This window comes from Macaca thibetana, chromosome 2 (genome assembly GCF_024542745.1).
Source record: "Macaca thibetana thibetana isolate TM-01 chromosome 2, ASM2454274v1, whole genome shotgun sequence".
NCBI classification, from domain to species: domain Eukaryota; kingdom Metazoa; phylum Chordata; class Mammalia; order Primates; family Cercopithecidae; genus Macaca; species Macaca thibetana.
The window spans coordinates 73,650,504-73,669,724 of NC_065579.1; the positions used below are offsets into that span (position 1 = coordinate 73,650,504).

General features: G+C 34.7%; 2 protein-coding genes across 11 annotated transcripts in view; one reads left to right on the plus strand and one right to left on the minus strand.

Moving 5' to 3' along the window:
• Positions 1 to 19,221, plus strand: part of GPR160 (G protein-coupled receptor 160) — a 305,594-nt gene that overhangs the window by 61,779 nt on the left and 224,594 nt on the right. The window lies entirely within an intron of this gene.
• Positions 1 to 19,221, minus strand: part of PHC3 (polyhomeotic homolog 3) — a 104,351-nt gene that overhangs the window by 21,826 nt on the left and 63,304 nt on the right. For 7 of the 10 annotated variants that reach the window (XR_007723118.1, XM_050778258.1, XM_050778260.1 and 4 more), the window contains 5 exons: positions 18,792 to 19,042; positions 14,645 to 14,804; positions 8,048 to 8,162; positions 4,036 to 4,168; positions 3,713 to 3,944 (listed from right to left, as the gene is read on the minus strand). Coding sequence is in view for 8 of the 10 variants with exons in the window: in XM_050778258.1 (XP_050634215.1) it covers positions 3,713 to 3,944; positions 4,036 to 4,168; positions 8,048 to 8,162; positions 14,645 to 14,804; positions 18,792 to 19,042 (891 nt within the window). In the remaining 2 variants the exon portion in view is untranslated. Of the gene's footprint in view, positions 1 to 3,410; positions 3,540 to 3,712; positions 3,945 to 4,035; positions 4,169 to 8,047; positions 8,163 to 14,644; positions 14,805 to 18,791; positions 19,043 to 19,221 lie in introns of those variants that run through there. The other 3 variants (XM_050778262.1, XM_050778261.1, XR_007723119.1) reach the window with 2 other exon arrangements.

The window sequence follows — 19,221 nt, forward strand, 5'->3', positions numbered from 1 at the left end:
ACTAGCTTTTCAATTTCTATTTTAATAATTTCTCAGACTTTGAAAAATTCATATTTCAATATCCTCTACAAAATTTTTATGTTTTTGCCCATTTATCTTATAAAAGAAACTATAGTTGAAATGGGATTACTCACCATAGAAAAGCCCCTTTTCTTTTCCCAGAGGTAGCTCAACAAAACTGGGCAGACAAAACTGACTAATCTTGCATCTAGTTGTGACTTCATCCTTCTTTTTATGAAAGAACTAATGTTCTTCTCTCTTCAGTCTTACTTACAAGAACACAGGAAAGAAAAGAAGAGAGAGAAAGATAGGGTGGGACTTACTTAGATTCAGAAAACAGGAGCAATGAGAAGTAATGAGAACTATAAGAGCTACATTTGGGAATAGAAACAAGGAGTTCTCCATGAGGAAAATATGTAGCACATTCCTGTTCCTCTGTATTGTGAGATTCCTCCTCACATATCCTCTTGTAGGTGGACAGTAAATGTATTAGCAAAATAATAAAGAACAAAAAGTGTTTTGGGAATTAGCATGATCAAATAGGAATGCATTTTAGATCACAACTTTCTTAAGCTAACCACAAAAAAAGAGTAGTTACATCAGTATAGAAATAAAAAAATAAAGTGACTTAGAAAAACTGGAAGCAAGTATGCTTCCAGAAACTCATTACAGAAAAATATATTTTAAAAACAGTTTTAAGTGCTCAAGGTATACTGAGATAAAGTTCTGAGTTTCTGACATTAACATCTATTTTGGTAAAATGCCTGGATCCCAGGGATGTGTACAAAACAAACACCAGCTGACACTGAGCTAGCCAGTCAGCTGAGCTAGCTTCACCTCACCAGAAGCAAGTGCAGTGCCGCTGTCAGTACCAGCAAGGACTTCTGCACATGGGTCCCAACTGACCTTGCAAGTGTCTGGCATCACTTCTCCAGCTAAACTCAAAACAAAACACCCTGCACAAAAATTGACCACAGTAAGGTTGGTGAAAACGTATCACGTGCCACTCAATACTACAGAATAAACAAGTCCCAATACTGATATTACAAAAACTAGTAAATAGTCATGTTTTTAAAATGATTCCTAGTTTATATGCCTACAGAAAAATCAAATCTACTGTGGATTCACACTTCAATAAATAGAGGACAAACTGATCTCTGCAAAAGGCAGTTCACCATAGCAAGGACGGGTTAAAGAAGATAACCTGCAGTAAATTGAAAATAAGAATTGTTCCCGTAGATAACTTTTTAATGCAGAAAAAATTAGAAGGCGGTAATTTTTCATTCTGATAACAGCTCTGAGATTCTGGTCTGCTGCATACAAGCTCTAACATAGTCTGAACAGGATGGTTAACAAGATGATATACAAAGAGAAGAGAAAACTGGAGGAGTAAATATAAATGCCCTGATTAAAGAGGGAAGGAAGCCTATCTCAACTGGAAAGAAACAAAATACAAAAGAGATTACAAAATTTACAAGTTTGTTCATTCTATGAGAAAAGCTTGGGAGTAGACTACTCAGGGAAAACAAACAGCACTGAATGAGAGCTAAAAAAAAAAGCTCAAAACGATATTTACAAAGTCCAGAGAAGCAGAAAGAAATGATCATTAAGGCATTTTCTGGTATGAGATTAAACTATAGGCATTACGCAGAGAAAACTTTAAGAAAGGTGATATAACTAATCACACAAATAAGCTTATTATTTGGCCTGTCAAAGCAGTTTGGAAACACTCCCATTTCGTAAGTAAAGAGAAGAGTCATATTAACCAGACTCTAAAACAGTAATAAGCAATTCTAAATTATATAATAGCTGTGTCCTTTTTATGACATATAATGTTTTCTAAATACCTAGCAACAAAATTAAGTGTCTAGATGAGCTCTGTAAGACAAGCATTTTAGGTTATAAGAAATATTAAGTTTTATGTTTTTTTGTTTAACTCAAATGAAGCAAGAATGAGACAAAGGAATTTGCCTTCGTTCTAGTAAAGTAGCCACATGGCAAATGGATGCTGGGGAAAATTAGCTGAAATAAAAAAAGAAGTGAAAGAAGAATCAGCAGTATCTATTATTTGTTAATTATTTGGGCAACTACTTTCCTCAGGATAGAAACCAATTCTCTTCTACAAAGGAAAAGAAAAACTTCCCCCAAATGAAAAATCAGGCTCACAAACAGATCATGTGGCCCACTTGGAAGAGTGAGACTACTTCTGAAGATGACAGAACCAAAGCCAAGCCCCAGGCATCCATATAGATTCCAAAGTTAATTCTCAAGATAGCTATACTGGTCAAAAACTAAAATTGGTTTCCTTATTTACTAAAACCACAACCAATAAAGACTCAGTATCTTCTAAATACATCCAGTTTAAAACAGATTCTAAATCCACATGGTCAGCAATTAATTCACACCTAAGTTTTTATGGGCACATACACATTTAAAAATCTTCCCATAGAGTATCTCTACTTTTAAACAATTCCATCTTTCTTTAGAAGCGGCCATATTTTTTAAACTTAGCATTTCTAAAACAAGCTATTGATAAACTAATTTAACAAAATCTCACAGAATTCTGTATATGAAGTAAAGTGGGTGACAGATTCTTTATCATTTCTAAGTATATTTTCTTGTATAGCATGTTAGCTCTAAGTATGCTTCTAAGACCTTAGCTGCCATCAGAGAAAGACTAATTAGCAACATAGCTAATTAATTAGCTTATTAAACTGTAAAAAGTTAGTAGACAAGTTCAAACAGAATGTATTCTTCTAGAAAGCTTGTATCAAGAGAAATGATATGATTCGTAATAAAACCAAAAGGAAATAAATTTTTTGTTTTAGTCTCCTCATTTTCCATATGCATAAGGCCAAAGTGAATGACAAGATTTACTGATTTAAAAAATATATATATACATATATATATATAGTCTTAACATATATAACTAGTGTGGGTCTCATCATGAGCAAAGGTGCAGCTGTCTTTAGTAGCCAGCCCCTTGGAGAAAGTAGGTATAAAAGATTATTGTCGTTTTAAGGAAAAAAGAGACTTAAGGTGATGGAAAGAGTATCAAAATGAGAGAACAGGAAAACATAAATAAGAAAGTTACCCTCAATATTAGAATGAATACAACTGAATTTCAGCTCTCTATTTGAAAAATAAAATTTCAGAAAGGCTCTTGATGTTTATTTATTGAAAAGAAAGAATGTACCTTCTTTTAAAGAACTAGCTTGATTTTTTTTCAAAGAAACCAAAATTTTAACATATTTTAAAAGGTTCTGATTAGCTTTCAAAAATGTTAAAAAAAAAAAAAAAGTCTCTCTTACTTCATTTTTAAAAAGGTTAAATTAGGAAATAAGGAGGAATAGAATAGAAAAATAGAAGAGCAGAAAGGAAGAAGTGTCTGATTCAATCTCTCTACTGACCTCTCGAGAGAAATCAGACTGAAGAGAAGAAAGCACCTTTAATATCTTCACCGGCTGAGGTGTCACAGCAGAAGCAGGACTAGTCAGTTTTTATCGACTTGGGGGGGTATGAGAAAATACCCAGTAGTGCTGAGGGAATAAGCAAGAGGAAACAGATCATATTTCAATAACAAATGCCATTTAATTTATACATATACACAGTACTTCTCTAGCCCTTTTGTGAAAAAGGTGTGGATGTATCTAACATTGCTGTGTGTGAATGCACAAGAAAAATATTAAGGCCAAAGTGATGAATTACATACCAGGCAAAGAATGTATGAAGGCCCAGACATCATCAACTGTCCATATAGATGGCTCTGTTTGTGCAACTGGTAGCAAGTCACTGTTCTCAGGCATTTTCCGAATTCTCACATCCCGAAGCTCACGTTCTCTTTCCCGCTCACTCTGCCTGCGTAGACGAGTTGTCATAGCAGAGGGCACAGAATCTTCATGAGAAGCCAAGTCTTCTTCTGCAGATGGATAAGTAATTGGAAGCTGGAAAATGTAGTACAAGCAAAATACAGCATTGCACTTTCCTTGCATTTCTGAAAAGGGTATTTTACATTGAAGCAAGGTTTATACAGACCTGCCTAAGCATATGTTCTCTTGCTGCCCCATCAGGGCCACTTGGACGACGGCCACGATGCCCAAGACTTTGATTATCAGGCTTACGATTCCAACGACTAAGTGCAAATTTTTTAGAACAGCTAACATTGTACCTAAGAAATTCAAGCAAGAAAAAATATTTAATGATATATGGGACAATGCATTTAGTATTTAATTGTGACTTTAAAGTGCAACTGTGAATACATCATTAATGAACGTAAGACCTCGTAAAATAACTATACTGTTCAATGGATTTACTTATGCTAAAGGTCAAAAAACGGGCTCTGTGTATATCATAATATATCTCTCAGTATAATACTGGACATCTACAACAAGGTATTGTGTTTTTTCCTGATTACAGCATGACAGTGGGAAACTTCCTGCAAAACACAGAGGATAACCAATTTTCACAGCAGCAAAAAAAAAAAAAGGAAGCTTCCAAAAGAAAAAGTTATGTAGTATCTAAATGTTTATTCAAACTGATTTTTCTAAGTAATAACTTCCAAAGAGACATTAATTTTTAAAAGTTTAATATACCAGGGAGAGGATCTCAAGCAGCTAAGAAAAGATTTTTCAAATATTATTAAATCAAAGAATGAAAATGTAAAGTGGAGACTTTCAAGTTATACAAGGAATTCATTGCTCTCACTATTCAGAAAATTTCGAAGTACATAACTCTTTAAAGAAAGATTTTCTTTTATCAAAATAGACCGCCTAATATTTTTGAACATAGACCTTTATAAGACATGATGACAGCTTAAAAGAATCCTATGTCTTTTAATGGATCCTAAAGCCCTGGAACGAGGACTGGCAAACTTTTTCTACGAGGAACCAGATGGTAAATATTTTAAGTTTCACGGGCCATACAAGTTTCTGTCACAACTACCCACCTCTGCCATTATAGTGTGAAAGCAGCCATTGAAAATATTGGGCCAGGCACGGTGGCTCACACCTGTAATCCCAGCACTTTGGGAGGCCAAGGTGGGTGGATTACTTGAGCTCCAGAGTTCAAGACCAATAAATGGCAAGACCAGTTTAAGGCCAACACGGTGAAAACCCATCTCTACCAAAAATACAAAAACTAGCCAGGTGTGCTTGCACACACCTGTAGTACCAGCTACTTAGAAGGCTAAGGTGGGTGGATGGCTTGAGCCCAGGAGGCCAAGGTTGTAGTGACCTGTGATAGCGCCACTGCACCCAGCATAGGTGACAGAGCCAGACCCTAACTCAAAACAATAAAACTAAATTTAAAAAATAAAAAATAAATAGAAAATATTGAACGAACATGGTTGTGTTCTAGTAAAACTTTCAGTAACAATAATGGTAAAATTTGAATTCCACATAATTTTCATGTATCACAAAATATTATTTTGATTTTTTTTCCCAACAAACTAAAAATTTCAAAATCATCCTTAGCTCACGAGTCCATATAAAAAAATGAACAATGGGAAAGACTTGGCCTGGGTGAGTTTGCCAACCTTTCCCCCTAGAAAGAAGAGTGAGAAGAAATGATCTAAGAAACAAATTTCTGAAAAGCTATGCAAAGGCTAGGAAAAATATATGCAGTTTCATTTTTACATCTATGAAACTGCCTTTGTAACTTATTTTCAAAAATCTGTTTTGTAGAGATGGGGGTCTCATTATGTTGCCCAGGCTGGTCTCAAACTCCTGGGCTCAAGCAATCTTCCCACCTCAGCCTCCCAAAGTGCTGGGATTACAGGCATGTGGCACCACACCCAGCCTTCAAAATTATTTTGCTTCAAGAAAGTTACAAGAATAAATCCCAATTAACTTTGCTATTGCTAACTATTCTAGAACCAGTATGCTGACACCACAACAAATTCTCCTCACCTACATTTTATAAAGATATCAAGAGGTGGAAATAAAAAGTACTATGATAATGAATATGCTATTTTTCCCATAAAAATATAAGTATCTTGATAGCCAATTCATTTTACCCTAAAACAATTCAAGATCCTGCTGTGTTCATAATGTGCTCATTTGTGGGCTCAGCAATGTAGGTTTCTGATTTCCATTTATATCAACTGACAAAATTTCTTTATCCGTTAAGAAAAGCAGAAAAGAGAGGCTAGCTTTATACTTGATATTTTGTCCCTAAATATTTAGCTTTCCAAGACAGCTAGGCAGACATGTAAATGGCAATGGTTCTTCCCCGACCTAATCTACCCTCTCTCATCCATATTTCCCTATGTTAGGGCCCCTACCCTGCTAAAGAGGTTCATTGAAAGGATACTAATGTGACAACTCAGCATTCATCTCTGAGGGAAGACTGATGGCAGCATTAAGTGTCCTCAAATATTTTTAAATAGTTAAGAAGTTTAAAATATTCTGAAAGGGAGTCCTTTCCCCAAGTTTTCAGAGTTTTTAAATCACTCAGAATCAGATAACCATTGTTCTTTCTTGTAGTATATGCAAACTAGAAAATTCAAGTTTAAATATGAGTTACATAATTTGATTATTGGTTTATCAGTAACATCAAAGCATATTTGAAAAACAGACTGACAACCAAAACAATGAACCCAATTTTGGAGGAAAACACTTCTATTATTTAACTTAAGTTTTACTAAGTATATTTTGGAAATAACCCATACGAAATAAAATGTTCAAGTAAGAAATTCCTTGATGTATACAATTATATTAATTTTTTCATGAGGTTATAGTTATTTACTTTTTATGGATGCATAATAGATGTACATAGTTTTAGGGTATGTGTGATAATTTAATACATTCATATAATCAGAAAAGATCAAATCAGTGTGCTTGGGATATTCACAACTTAAACATTTGTCTTTTTTTCATGCTAGAACCATTTCAATTCTTCTCTTCTACCTATTTTGAAATACAGTACAAGCTATAGTCATCCTATTGAAGATCTTAAATCCTTTGAGAGAATAATTATCTTTTTGAACACAGAACCAATTGCAAAATAGTGTGCATACACTTCAACTTTAGTGGTAAGTATCTGTATTACTAGGATTTATTATTAGAATTAGGGTGGGGTTCTTTCTTAACATAAACCAAACTTGAGAATTATACGATTAATGAAGAGACTAAACATTTATTTTGTTATTAATACTATTTGTCAGCCAGGCGTGGTGGCTCACACATGTAATCCCAGCACTTTGGGAGGCCGAGGCAGGCGGATCACCTGAGGTTAGGAATTTGAGACCAGCCTGGCGAACATGGTGAAACCCCATCTCTACTAAAAATACAAAAATTAGCTGGGCATGGTGGCAGGTGCCTGTAATCCCAGCTACTCAGGAGGCTGAGGCAGGAGAATCTCTTGAAGCCAGGTGGTGGAGGTTGCAGTGAGCCGAGATTACACCACTGCACTCCAGCCTGGGCCACAGAGTGAGACGCTGTATTTAAAAAAAACAAAAAAACAAAAAAAACACTACTTATCTATAATAATGACTATTGAAAATACTAATTCAGAAAAGACAAGTATTTTGCTGTCTGATAATGTTAACAATGTGGGGAATTTACACAATAACTGTCCCATTAGAAATCTAAAATAGAATATGATTCAAACAAATGAAAACATTTTAAAACAACACAAAGTAAATCAAAGTATTTCAATAATGATAAAACAGCTGATAAAACAAATACTGGTTTTGACACTTTAAGGACTAGTATTATATAATATCCTGATCATTTCATTGGAGGGATTCTCCTAAATATATTCTTACCATCAGGGGATTACTAGTTTAATATTAGATTATACTGTACAATTGATTTTAAGTATTATGAATATGTAATTTTTGCAAAGAAAAATCTAATAACTAAATACTAAGTGGCTCCAGATACTGCCTATTTGTATTATTCTTCTATATAATAATATCTAGGTTTCTTCTATAATATTACATATTAAAATATCTACAGTTATCCTTGGTAAGCTATTCAAGGGTTTTTTGGTTTTGTTGCAATGGCTATTTATCTGTCCTTTGGGAAATTCAAGAGCATAGAAATACCTTTTGGCACATGACATAGTGCAGAATCGTTTTGACCGCAAAAATTCATTAGCATATCCCATTTTCCCACAGAATTCACACTTGAGCAACTCACTGTCCATTTCTTCTAATGTCTCTAAAAAAGAAGGAAACAAAGGAAAAAAAGGTTCCAAAAATTTAATTATGCAAATTTTCTTTTAGTCTGTACTTTGGTTGGATACTGCTAGGAAACCAATGGCCCTTTAACTTTTCAATCCACAGCCACTCTCGTGGGGCAAAAGCCTTCAAAACACAACCACTGCTACTAATTCCCTCTTGCTTCTGCATAAAAATTATAAGGAATTTCTTTCTATATAAATAAGCATAACATTTTAAAAGGTTCACCTTGCTTACAATCCATCTAAAATGTATAAAAAATTTTATAAACACTGGGAGAGAAATGAAAGTGAATAACATAGGCACTACCCTCCAGAAGGAACACTTTCAAAAAGCTGAGTGTGGGATGTGAATTTTGATAAATTGCACTGTGGAGATACATAGCAGGGAACTCTTAATTCTAACTGGAGAGAATAAAGATGGCTTCAAAAGGTGAAATTTTGGTATGTCTGATTTTACAGGAGCATGTAAAATAATTAACTCTCTTGAAGATCTGCAGTATACGATAAAATATATAGAGATGTATATACAGGAGGCTGAGGCAGAAGAATCGTTTGAGACAAGGAGTTTGAGACCAGTGTGGGCAGCAAAGCAAGACCCCATCTCATTCACACATATATACACATACGTAAAATTCTTTAAAAATATGCATATATCTAATTATAAAACAGCTCCTTTTAGTTATATTGCATTAAAATAAAAATAACTAGGCTTAAAAATCACAGTTTCATAATTTCCAATCACTGATGCTTTTTTTCATCATGCTTTTTTTCAACTTAATGGGTGCTCCCTATTAACTTAGAATGTCCTTCTTCCACCCTACATATGTAACCATTTTCAGGCAATATCACAGAGCACAAAGAACCTTCCATCCTAAATCCTGGGGTACTCAGCAGGAGTCACCCATAAGCAAACAACTTAATCTTCATGAACCACAATTTTATCATCTGTAAAATGGGGTTTATAATACATTTCCCAAAGAATTGAAGTGACAATTATATGTGTGCCCAAAAGGTAGTAGGCATTAAAAGTGATAGTTCCATTTCCTAATTTCCACATAAGAACTAAAAGGGTAGTATGACATGTAATAAGCGCTCGAGAAATACTTTAGTAAAACTTGTTAAATTCTTAAATCAACCACATTTTGCCATTTTCTTGTATCATCATAATTCCTTTGCCAAGTCATATAAAAAATGCAACAAAAGCATTTTACTAAAAAGCATTTTACTAAAAAGCATTTTACTTTTACTAACTAAACCTTTTAGCTGTGAACTCCATATGTGTGCTCTATGGTTACTCATTTAATAAAGACTAAGATAAATACAGGGATTCAGAAATGCAGACATGGGTGGCATGTATTCAGTAGGCTCCGGTACTTACATTATCCCAGTTTTACTGGGGAAGCAGATCGCAAAGTGCTAAATTAAGTGAAGTAGCAAGAACTACTAAAAAACAAACTGTGAATTAATATTTGACATTGGTGGGGCATCCAAATACATTATCCTGAATAATGAAATCATGACTGACAAGTGACCACTTTAAGGAAATTCTCAGGACTACCTTCATAAGCAAAAGTCATCAATTTAGTAGCAATGAGGAATAAACAGTCTGAAAACAAGTAAATTAAAAATTGCTCCTTCCAATGACCTTTCAACGGCCCAGTCAGGAGATCCACCAACACATTCCCGAGACCTGACAACGTAATTCCCAGAGGTACTGTTTTAATTTTGTCATGCTTATAATCTGATCTTATTATAATCTGATCTGATTGAAAAGCCTGTAGGGAGATAGAACTTCTCACTCGACCACCACTGCCATTAGTTCCAGCCCTGAAAGAGTCCACTCCTCAAGGTTATTCCAGGAACAGGATATGCTAAAAGCTTTGTTTCAAAGATCTTCTGTTAATTAACATACAACACCTGATAATAAATTAGAATACTTAATGAAGGAGGAGAAAATACCAAACAGAAATGGTTTACAGTTAATCCAACAAAGATAAGAGTATCAGTTTTATTTCTCATAAAGAAGTGAGGGACATTAACAGATTCAAAAATTCTTGTTCTAATGTTCAGTCATATTTTTAACAAATTTGGTAATATTACCAAGGTCACTCTTTTACATTTATGAATTTAAAAACTGCCAAAAAATTTTTTAAGAACTGCTGATTTAGCTAATAAAAATGGGATTCTATGGCAGAGACAACTGGTAATTCTCCAGCATCCACTCTTTGCTTTTCTCCCATAGTTACAAAACCCTACGAACACGGCCACCCAGATTAAAAACAAGTTTCTGCCCTATGTGTGGCTGATTTGTAACCAATGGCATATGACTGTAAATGCTCACAAATTCCAGGTGGTGCTCCTTCCCCCATCTCATTGGTTAGAATGTGATCATGAAGATCAGCCATCTTGGAAACAAAAGCAACATTCTATGGATGACAGAGACATAAGACCCTGGAGCTTGAGTGCCCAATACTAAGGAACTATCACATAAGCCCTGGACTGCTGATCTTTGGGTTATGTCAGAGAAAATTAAATTCTTATCTTCTTTAATAATATTATTCTGGATGTCTACTGAAGTGGCCAAACCTGCTTCCTAATCTAGATCCCCCATTTTGTGGCATGAGGGGAAGTTATTTTTTATTTCCCCCAAAGACCTGAAATCACATGAGGACAGCAGCAAAAAGAGGCAATGAGATGGAAATCATAATCAGTGTGATGATATACCAAGGAAGACCATAAGCTATTTGATGAATCACAATCTACTGCTTGGAGACTCTCGTTATAGAACCAGCCTAAAGAGAACCACAGTTTATCCTTTATATGCTTATCATGAGGTTTTTTATGTTGAAACTATATGTACCACTAAAAGCAAAGCCACTAAATAAGTGACCTCACCATTTTACACTATAGTACTTCCTATAAACACTTAAGTACATAGTAATAGAAACATGAAAATTATAAAATTACCTTGGGAAATTAAATTAGAAAGTATTTAAAATTTTAGCACGTTTTATATAAATATTTCTCCTGTATGAAATATATTATCTCTACATCTTCCTTTCCTTACTCTGATATCATATCCTGCTGAACTACCCACTTGCCTTGAGAACATCAGTCCTTTCCTTCCTTTTCCCACCATGACTATATGTGTCAATTACATGCAAAACTTACACATACATTCTACAGATGGCCAACAGTTTCCAAAAACACTCTTTTATTCATATCACCTGCCTAAAAATCTTCAGTAACCATCCGCCCAGCTTCAAACCATCCACCTAACTTCAAACTTGCTTTCTAATATCCAAGGTTCTCCAGAAACTGACTCTGCCAGTCATAATTTCCACTACTCCTCTAATTCAACCCTTTACTCTTCACTGCCCTCTCTTAAAGTTACCTAGCACTTACACATTCTTCATGCACTTACTCTTAGTGTTCTAATCTGAAATGTTGTTGTTTATCTTAAATCTATGCATTAAATCTATGACCCAGCTCAAATCTCATTTTTATTGGAAACCCACCAAACTGGGAATAATCTTAGCCAGTTTTAAAGTTCTAAATTCTTCCTGTCTATATAATTTAGTGTAAATATACCATCTGTAGCTCCTTCATTACCTTTCTGTATGGAGATTCCCTAGATCCCTAGTTCCAAACTACATGAAAAGCTCATGGAGGGAAAGGGGATTGTATTTTACTTCTTTATGTATGTAAAGAATATATACATACATACATACATATATCTCTCATGTTCTAGAATAGTCTAACATGTACTATATGTCCATTATATTATAAACTGAGGATCATACTGTATGTGGTAAAGTTTCCTAAGCAGATTTCCATGTTCTTCCTACTGTGTACACCGGGGGGACACATTATAAATACTTTTTAGCCTAGAACTTTCATTTATATACATATTGTAGATATAGGCCAAGAAAAAAAGAATACCTACACATTTTTTTGTTACTTTTCACTTCACATGAGAAATGTTCTCAGATAAAATAGTATGTGTAATTAAAAGACAGTATTTGAGAATTAAATGAAATTAAATTCATAAAAACAAAAGGCACAATACAGACCTTATTTGGATCCTGATTTAACTAAATAACTATAAAAGGACTTAAAAAAATTAGGGAAATATGAATATGGGCCAGGTATTATATAACACCAAAGAATTACTATTTTGTTATGTGTGATATGGCATTATAAGGAAATGTGTATTATTTTGAGAGATACACACTGATACATGTACCAGTGACTACAATTTTCTTTAAAACAGAAAAGAAAAGAAAAGAGAGGAAAGAGAAAAGAGAGAGAAAAAAGGCAAGGGAAAAGGAAGGAAGAAGAACAGAGAAAAGAGGAGGGGGAGGGGAGGGGAGGGGAGAGAAGACAGTGGGGGTCAGGAATGGAGGAAGGAAAACAAAATGAATGATGAAGCTAATGTTGCAAAATAATGTTGAAATTGGGTGATAATGTTGAGTCTGGGTGATTGGGGATTTATTATACAATTCTAATGAATGTTTTAAAGTTTTCATGGTTAACATTCTTTCAAATTAACACAAATCAAACTGAACTCAGGTAGTAAAAATCAAAATTTAAACTAGTATACTCTTTGCTGTTCAAATAAGAAGTAAAACGGTGATTAATACGTTGCAACAGTTTATAAAGAACCAACAATGTCAGAGGTGTCATCCTTTTAAGTTAGAAAATCTGTGGTCAAAGACATATCTAGTTTGCTTACCAGCATGTTATATTGCTTGATTTAGCGAAGGCACATAGTATAGGCTCAATAAATATTTGTAAAGTGAATAAATTAATTTTAATGAAATATACTAATACATTGATGATAATTACTTAAGACACAAGTGTTAATTCACTACTACAAGGCCTTGACTATTCTAAATGCTACTGCATTAAATTGAACTCTGTCACCTGAAGGGTCATGATCAAAATTAAGAGGAATAGTCTCATGAAGATGCTCCTGTAGAATATGGCAATTCAGAAATCTCACCCCAAAAAACAGTAAAAACTTAGCTGCTTTTAAATAGCAAATTCAAAGTATAAAATATCATTTTCATTTTTTTTGTTTGCTTTCCTTCAGTCATTTTGGATACCACTTGAACTTCTATTCATTTTATTTTATTTTATTTATGTTTTGAGACAGAGTCTTGCTCTGTCACCAGACCGGAATGCAGTGGCACAATTTCGGCTCACTGCAACCTCCGACTCCCTGGTTCAAGCGATTCTCCTGCCTCAGTCTCCAAAGCAGCTGGGATTACAGGCGCACGCCACCACGCCCAGCTAATATATATATATATTTTTATATATTAAAACATATATATTTATATATCTATATATAGACATATATTTATATATATATTTATATATCAACATATAAAAATATATAAATATATAAATATAATAATATACAATATATTTATATATTAAAATATATTATATAATATATATATTACATATTAAAATATATTTTATATATATATATTTTAGTAGAGATGGGGTTTCACCATGTTGGCCAAGATGGTCTTGATCTCCTGACCTTGTGATCCACCCGCCTCAGCCTCCCAAAGTGCTGGGATTACAGACATGAGCCACCGTGCCTGGCCTTTTTTTCTTTTCTTTTTTTTTTTTTTGAGATGGAGTCTTGCTCTGTCACCCAGACTGGAGTGCAGCAGCGCAATCTCAGCTCACTGCAACCTCTGCCGCCGGGATTCAAGCAATCCTCCTGCCTCAGCCTTCCAAGTAGCTGGTATTACAGGTGCATGCCACTACACCCGGCTAATTTTTGTATTTTTAGTAGAGACAGCATTTCACCATGTTGGTCAGGCTGGTCTCAAACTCCTAACCTCAAGTGATCTGCCTGCCTCAGTCTCCCGAAGTGTTGGGATTACAGGCATGAGCCACCGTCCCTGGCCTTATTTCATTCTTTATTAGAATAAAGTCTAAATAAAAAAGGAGTTTCCTCACTGAACAAATGTAATCGCCTCTTGAATGAAGAGTATATACTTAATATAATTACAATATCCACCTGATGTCAAACATCAGAATGCTCTGAAACAAAACAACCCCAGAGGCTCTAAAATTTTAAGCAAACTCAGTAAAATACTCATTTGTTACTTAAGTCTGCTTTAAAAAAGAAAGAAAATTGATTGTATTGATACTAAAATTCTGAGTTGCCTTCTCTCACATATGATGAAACTTTTCCCACCTACACTCCTTCAAAAGTCAAATTGACATTGAAGAAATTAGCACTAATCTTGCTATTTTGGCTATGTGACCATTGAGAGTCTGATTAGCTTTCCCATTATTTTAGTCAAATGGTGCATTATATGAGAATAAAAGTTGAATACTTCCAGTGAAATTCTGTACAGAATAAAAATCTACATCCTGTTTTAAGCAGTAAAAGTCAAAGTTAAATTAAAGGGTGTCTTAAGTGAAACCCACAAACCTTCAGCAATCATATCTTCCATCTCTGTGTCAGATGAATTATCTGCGTGTTTTGTATTATTCTGTAGCTCTGGCTGAACACACACTGAATTTATTGCCTGATTATCCAAAAGAGGCCGTTTTTTCACAGGTTGTTCTATTAGCAAAGATGAACGACTCACCTTTAAAAAAGGAGAAACAAAAAAATGAAACAATCTCTAAAAAGACATTCAGAAATAACTTGGTTTAAAAAACTCTTGAAATGAAACCTATTTGTGATAATTTACTAGTTCAACTCATCAGATCCATTTATTAAGTGCTTTATTCCTTGGGAAAAGGTGACGCAGTCTGGACCTGAATGGTTTATTTCTGGTCACCAGCAGTACAGCTGCTTCAAAGTCTCTGTTAAATGGAACCTGCTGTCTGAGTTTAGGCAAGTAGTTTTTGGAAAACAAAATCTTAAAATTCAGCAATTCCTTATCTTCAGAATTAATACTAATCATCCAGTTATCCTGCACTGTGAATATTTTGGTAGCTCAATCCAACACTGAAAAACAAAGGCAGTAACTGTCAGTATATTTAGGAGTTGGGTTTTTTTTTTAAACTTTAAAAAGTCTACTCAAGCAATTCTCTCTCAAGTTCTTTGTGGAGACTAATTTTTTTCTTCATAAATTTAAGGTTTTCTTTTTCTTTCTTTCTATTTTTTGGAAACGAAGTTTTGCTCTTGTTGCAATGGTGCGATCTTGGCTCACCACAATCTCCACCTCCCGGGTTCAAGCGATTCTCCTATCTCGGCCTCCAAAGCAGCTGGGTTTACAGGCATGTGCCACCACCCCTGGCTTATTTTGTATTTTTAGTAGAGACGGGGTTTCTTCATGTTGGTCAGGCTGATCTCAAACTCCCAACCTCAGGTGATCCGCCTGCCTCAGCCTCCCAAAGTGCTGGGATTACAGGCGTGAGCCACCGTGCCCAGCCAATTTTAGTGTTTTCCATATGAATGCAAGACAAAGAAAAGATCATCAGTAAATTTTGATTTGCCAGTATCCTCAACTAATTAAGATTTTTCATGCACAAAGCTTCTAAGAAAACTAAAATTCAAAGTGTTTAGGTGATTTGCTTACAAAAATAGAATGAGGACTAGATTTCAAGTCTTCTGAATCCTAGTTTAGCAACTTAATCCACTATAATCACAAAGGAAATGGAAAATCTTCAAATATTAACAAATTAACATCAAAATATTCACTTATATTCAGTATACTTGGTTAACTCAGGAATACTACTTATTTTAGAAATACTTTCAACAAAAACAACTCAGACCAAATATATTCATTGATTCACTGGTGAGCCCTCAGCTAATTTAAAAAACAGAATGACTAGAACATCTTATTCCTCAAGAATGCTGGTTAAATCTCCAATATCTGCCACATATGGGGAACAACCTTATTGGATAGAAATTTTTACATTTAACCTTAGAGTATAATCACTCACAAACTTTTTAAAAATTTTGTTCATGTCAGTTAGATATTTAATATGCCTCAAGTGAAATTAAAATTCATTAAAGTTATTGCTTAAAGAAAAACTCATATTCAATGCTACTAAGGGCATACACTTCTCACAGATGAATAAATTTAAATCATTTTTCCAAAAAATAATTCAGCAATTCATATCAAGTCTTATGAATATCTATGTAATAACTCTATTTCTAAAAATTCATACTAAGAAACTTATTTAAAATGTGTATGATTTATATACAGATATTCCCTTCAGAACTATTTGAACAGTGAAAAAATGGAAACCTAATGTCCAACAATAATGGAAAGATTACATGGATGTTCATAAAGTGAAATTTTATGTAACCTTTCAAAATGTTTCCAATACTATTAATAATATGAGAAAATAAATACTCAAATTTCCTCAGTGAAAGAACTGTATGTACAATAATAATCTTGACTGTATGTATATATAACATCTATACATTATATATACAAACACATATACATTAATACCGCAATATGTATATGTGTATATATACCACATATGTATTGTGTATATATATATACACCACATAGGTATTGTGGTATATATGTACATATACATACTGTGGTATTAATGTGTACTGTGGTATATATACACATAAACATATTGTGGTATTAATGGGGATCATTTGCCCTGTACATTTCCCAAATTTTCCATTTAGAACATGTATTAGTTTTGTAATGTGAAAAACAAAAGTTATGGCTCTCACTAGTGGTAACAGATAATAATGGCTATGGCTATGAAGTGCCAAGTACCATAGGGAATAATTTATGCACATTTAGTTCTCTCGACAACCATAAGAGCAAAGCACCATCTCCGTCTGACGAATAAGCAAACTAAAGATCAGAAAGTTTGAATGACTTAACAAGTTACATGGTCAGTATGGAGGAGACGGGAAAAAAGACTGTTCCTCCATCCACTGTATGAGAATTGTTATAGGAAATCCAAGTTTCACACACACACACACACACACAGAGGAAACTGAACACAAAAACAACTGACTGGGTAGCTATCTACCATAATGCAAGACTGTCACCCATGAATCTGAAAATCCAGATGACTCAAAATGCCTTCAAAAAATTTTTCATATTTTTTATATCTGCCTGTCTTTGATATATTTTCCAAGGAAAAATGTTTATCTCTAGATATTAGCATACAACTTATGTACAGCTTAGCCTCAAGTTGTAAGACCTGTAGTGATAGAGCACCTTCATTCTGAGTGGAACATTTTAAAGCATTTGAAAAATATGATTGAAGGCTAAAATTTAGGAATAACGAGAAAATATATTGGCTAATTACAAACCATCAATTGGGTAACTTCAGCTGTAGCTTCAGATGATTTAAAATAATACACTTTATGGCCAGGTGCAGTGGGTCACGCCTGTAATCACAGCACTTTGGGAGGCTGAGGCAGTAGATCACTTGAGGCCAGGAGTTTGAGACCAGCCTCGTCAACACGGTGAAAGCCCCTCTTCTGTACCAAAAATACAAAAACTGGCCAGGCATGGTGGTGCACGCCTGTAGTCCCAGCTACTCACGTAGCTAAGGCATGAGAATCACCTGAACCCGGGAGGCGAAGGTTGCAGTGAACTGAGATAGTGCCACTGCACTCCAGCCTGGGTGTCAGAGCGAGACTCTGTCTCAAAAACATAAATAAATAAATAAAATAAAAATAGTAGTACACTTCAGCTGTCGTTTCAGTTTCCTTAAAAAGAAAAAATAGGCTGAGCGCCACGCCATGGCTCACACCTGTAATCCCAGCATTTTGGGACCTCAGGAGTTCAAAACCAGCCTGGGCAACATAGCAAGTCCTTGTCTCTACAAAAAAATACAAAAATTAGTGGGGCACGGTAGAACACACCTGCAGTCTCAGCTACTCAGTTGGCTGAGGTGGAAGAATCAATTGAGACCCAGGGGTCAAGGTAACAGTGAGCCATTATCATACCACTGCACTATAGCCTAGGCAACAGAGCAAGATCCTGTCTAAAAAAAAAAAAAAAAAAAAAAAGAAAAGTTTATTTCACTGGATAAACTTCCAACTACCTTTCTCTAAAAATTATAAAAATGCCGGGCGCGGTGGCTCAAGCCTGTAATCCCAGCACTTTGGGAGGCCGAGACGGGCAGATCACGAGGTCAGGAGATCAAGACCATCCTGGCTAACATGGTGAAACCCCGTCTCTACTAAAAAATACAAAAAACTAGCCGGGCGAGGTGGCGGGTGCCTGTAGTCCCAGCTACTCGGGAGGCTGAGGCAGGAGAATGGCGTAAACCCAGGAGGCGGAGCTTGCAGTGAGCTGAGATCCGGCCACTGCACTCCAGCCTGGGCGACAGAGCGAGACTCCGTCTCAAAAAAAAAAAAAAAAAAAAAAAAAAAAAAAAAAAAAAAAAAAAAAATTATAAAAATGTGTCCTGAAATTTTTTTCCCTTAGTTGATGCATCTAAACTTAGCTGGCATAAAATTCTACATAAACATTTGGAAATAAAGGAAGTAGAAAGAGAGATAAATGCTAGATTAAAATGGACAACTTTCGTGAAATAAAATTACAAGTTTTTTATTAGAGAATAGTAATATATAATTTTTAAAATAATGTTATATAAATTATAAACACACACAAAATATGCTTGCTACTTACAGGAAATGGCTCCAATCCTTCCTGAATCACAAAGCCTTCAATAACATGGGTTAGGATCTGTGGTTTCACAATAGCCTGTGGAGGTTTATTCTCTATACTGGGAATGCTACTATGCATAGATGTACTGTTACTCCTTGTGGTGGCAGCTGGAAGTAACAATGGAGGTGGTGGAACAGAAACATGTGAGGGATCTGATGGAGATTTAATTACTGAAGCACTGACTGATGCCACAGCAGGTAATTCCACTTGCTCTGAAAAAAAAAAAAAAAGTCATTTAAAAATTTTTTAGCATTTTGCCCAAGCAAATGAAAGAGAATTCAAGAATAAATAATAACAATAGTTAATATCTGATACTTTCAAAAACTGTTCTAAGAACCTTAAGACCTCATTTAATCTGTATAATAATCTTCTGAGGTAGAAGCTACTATTA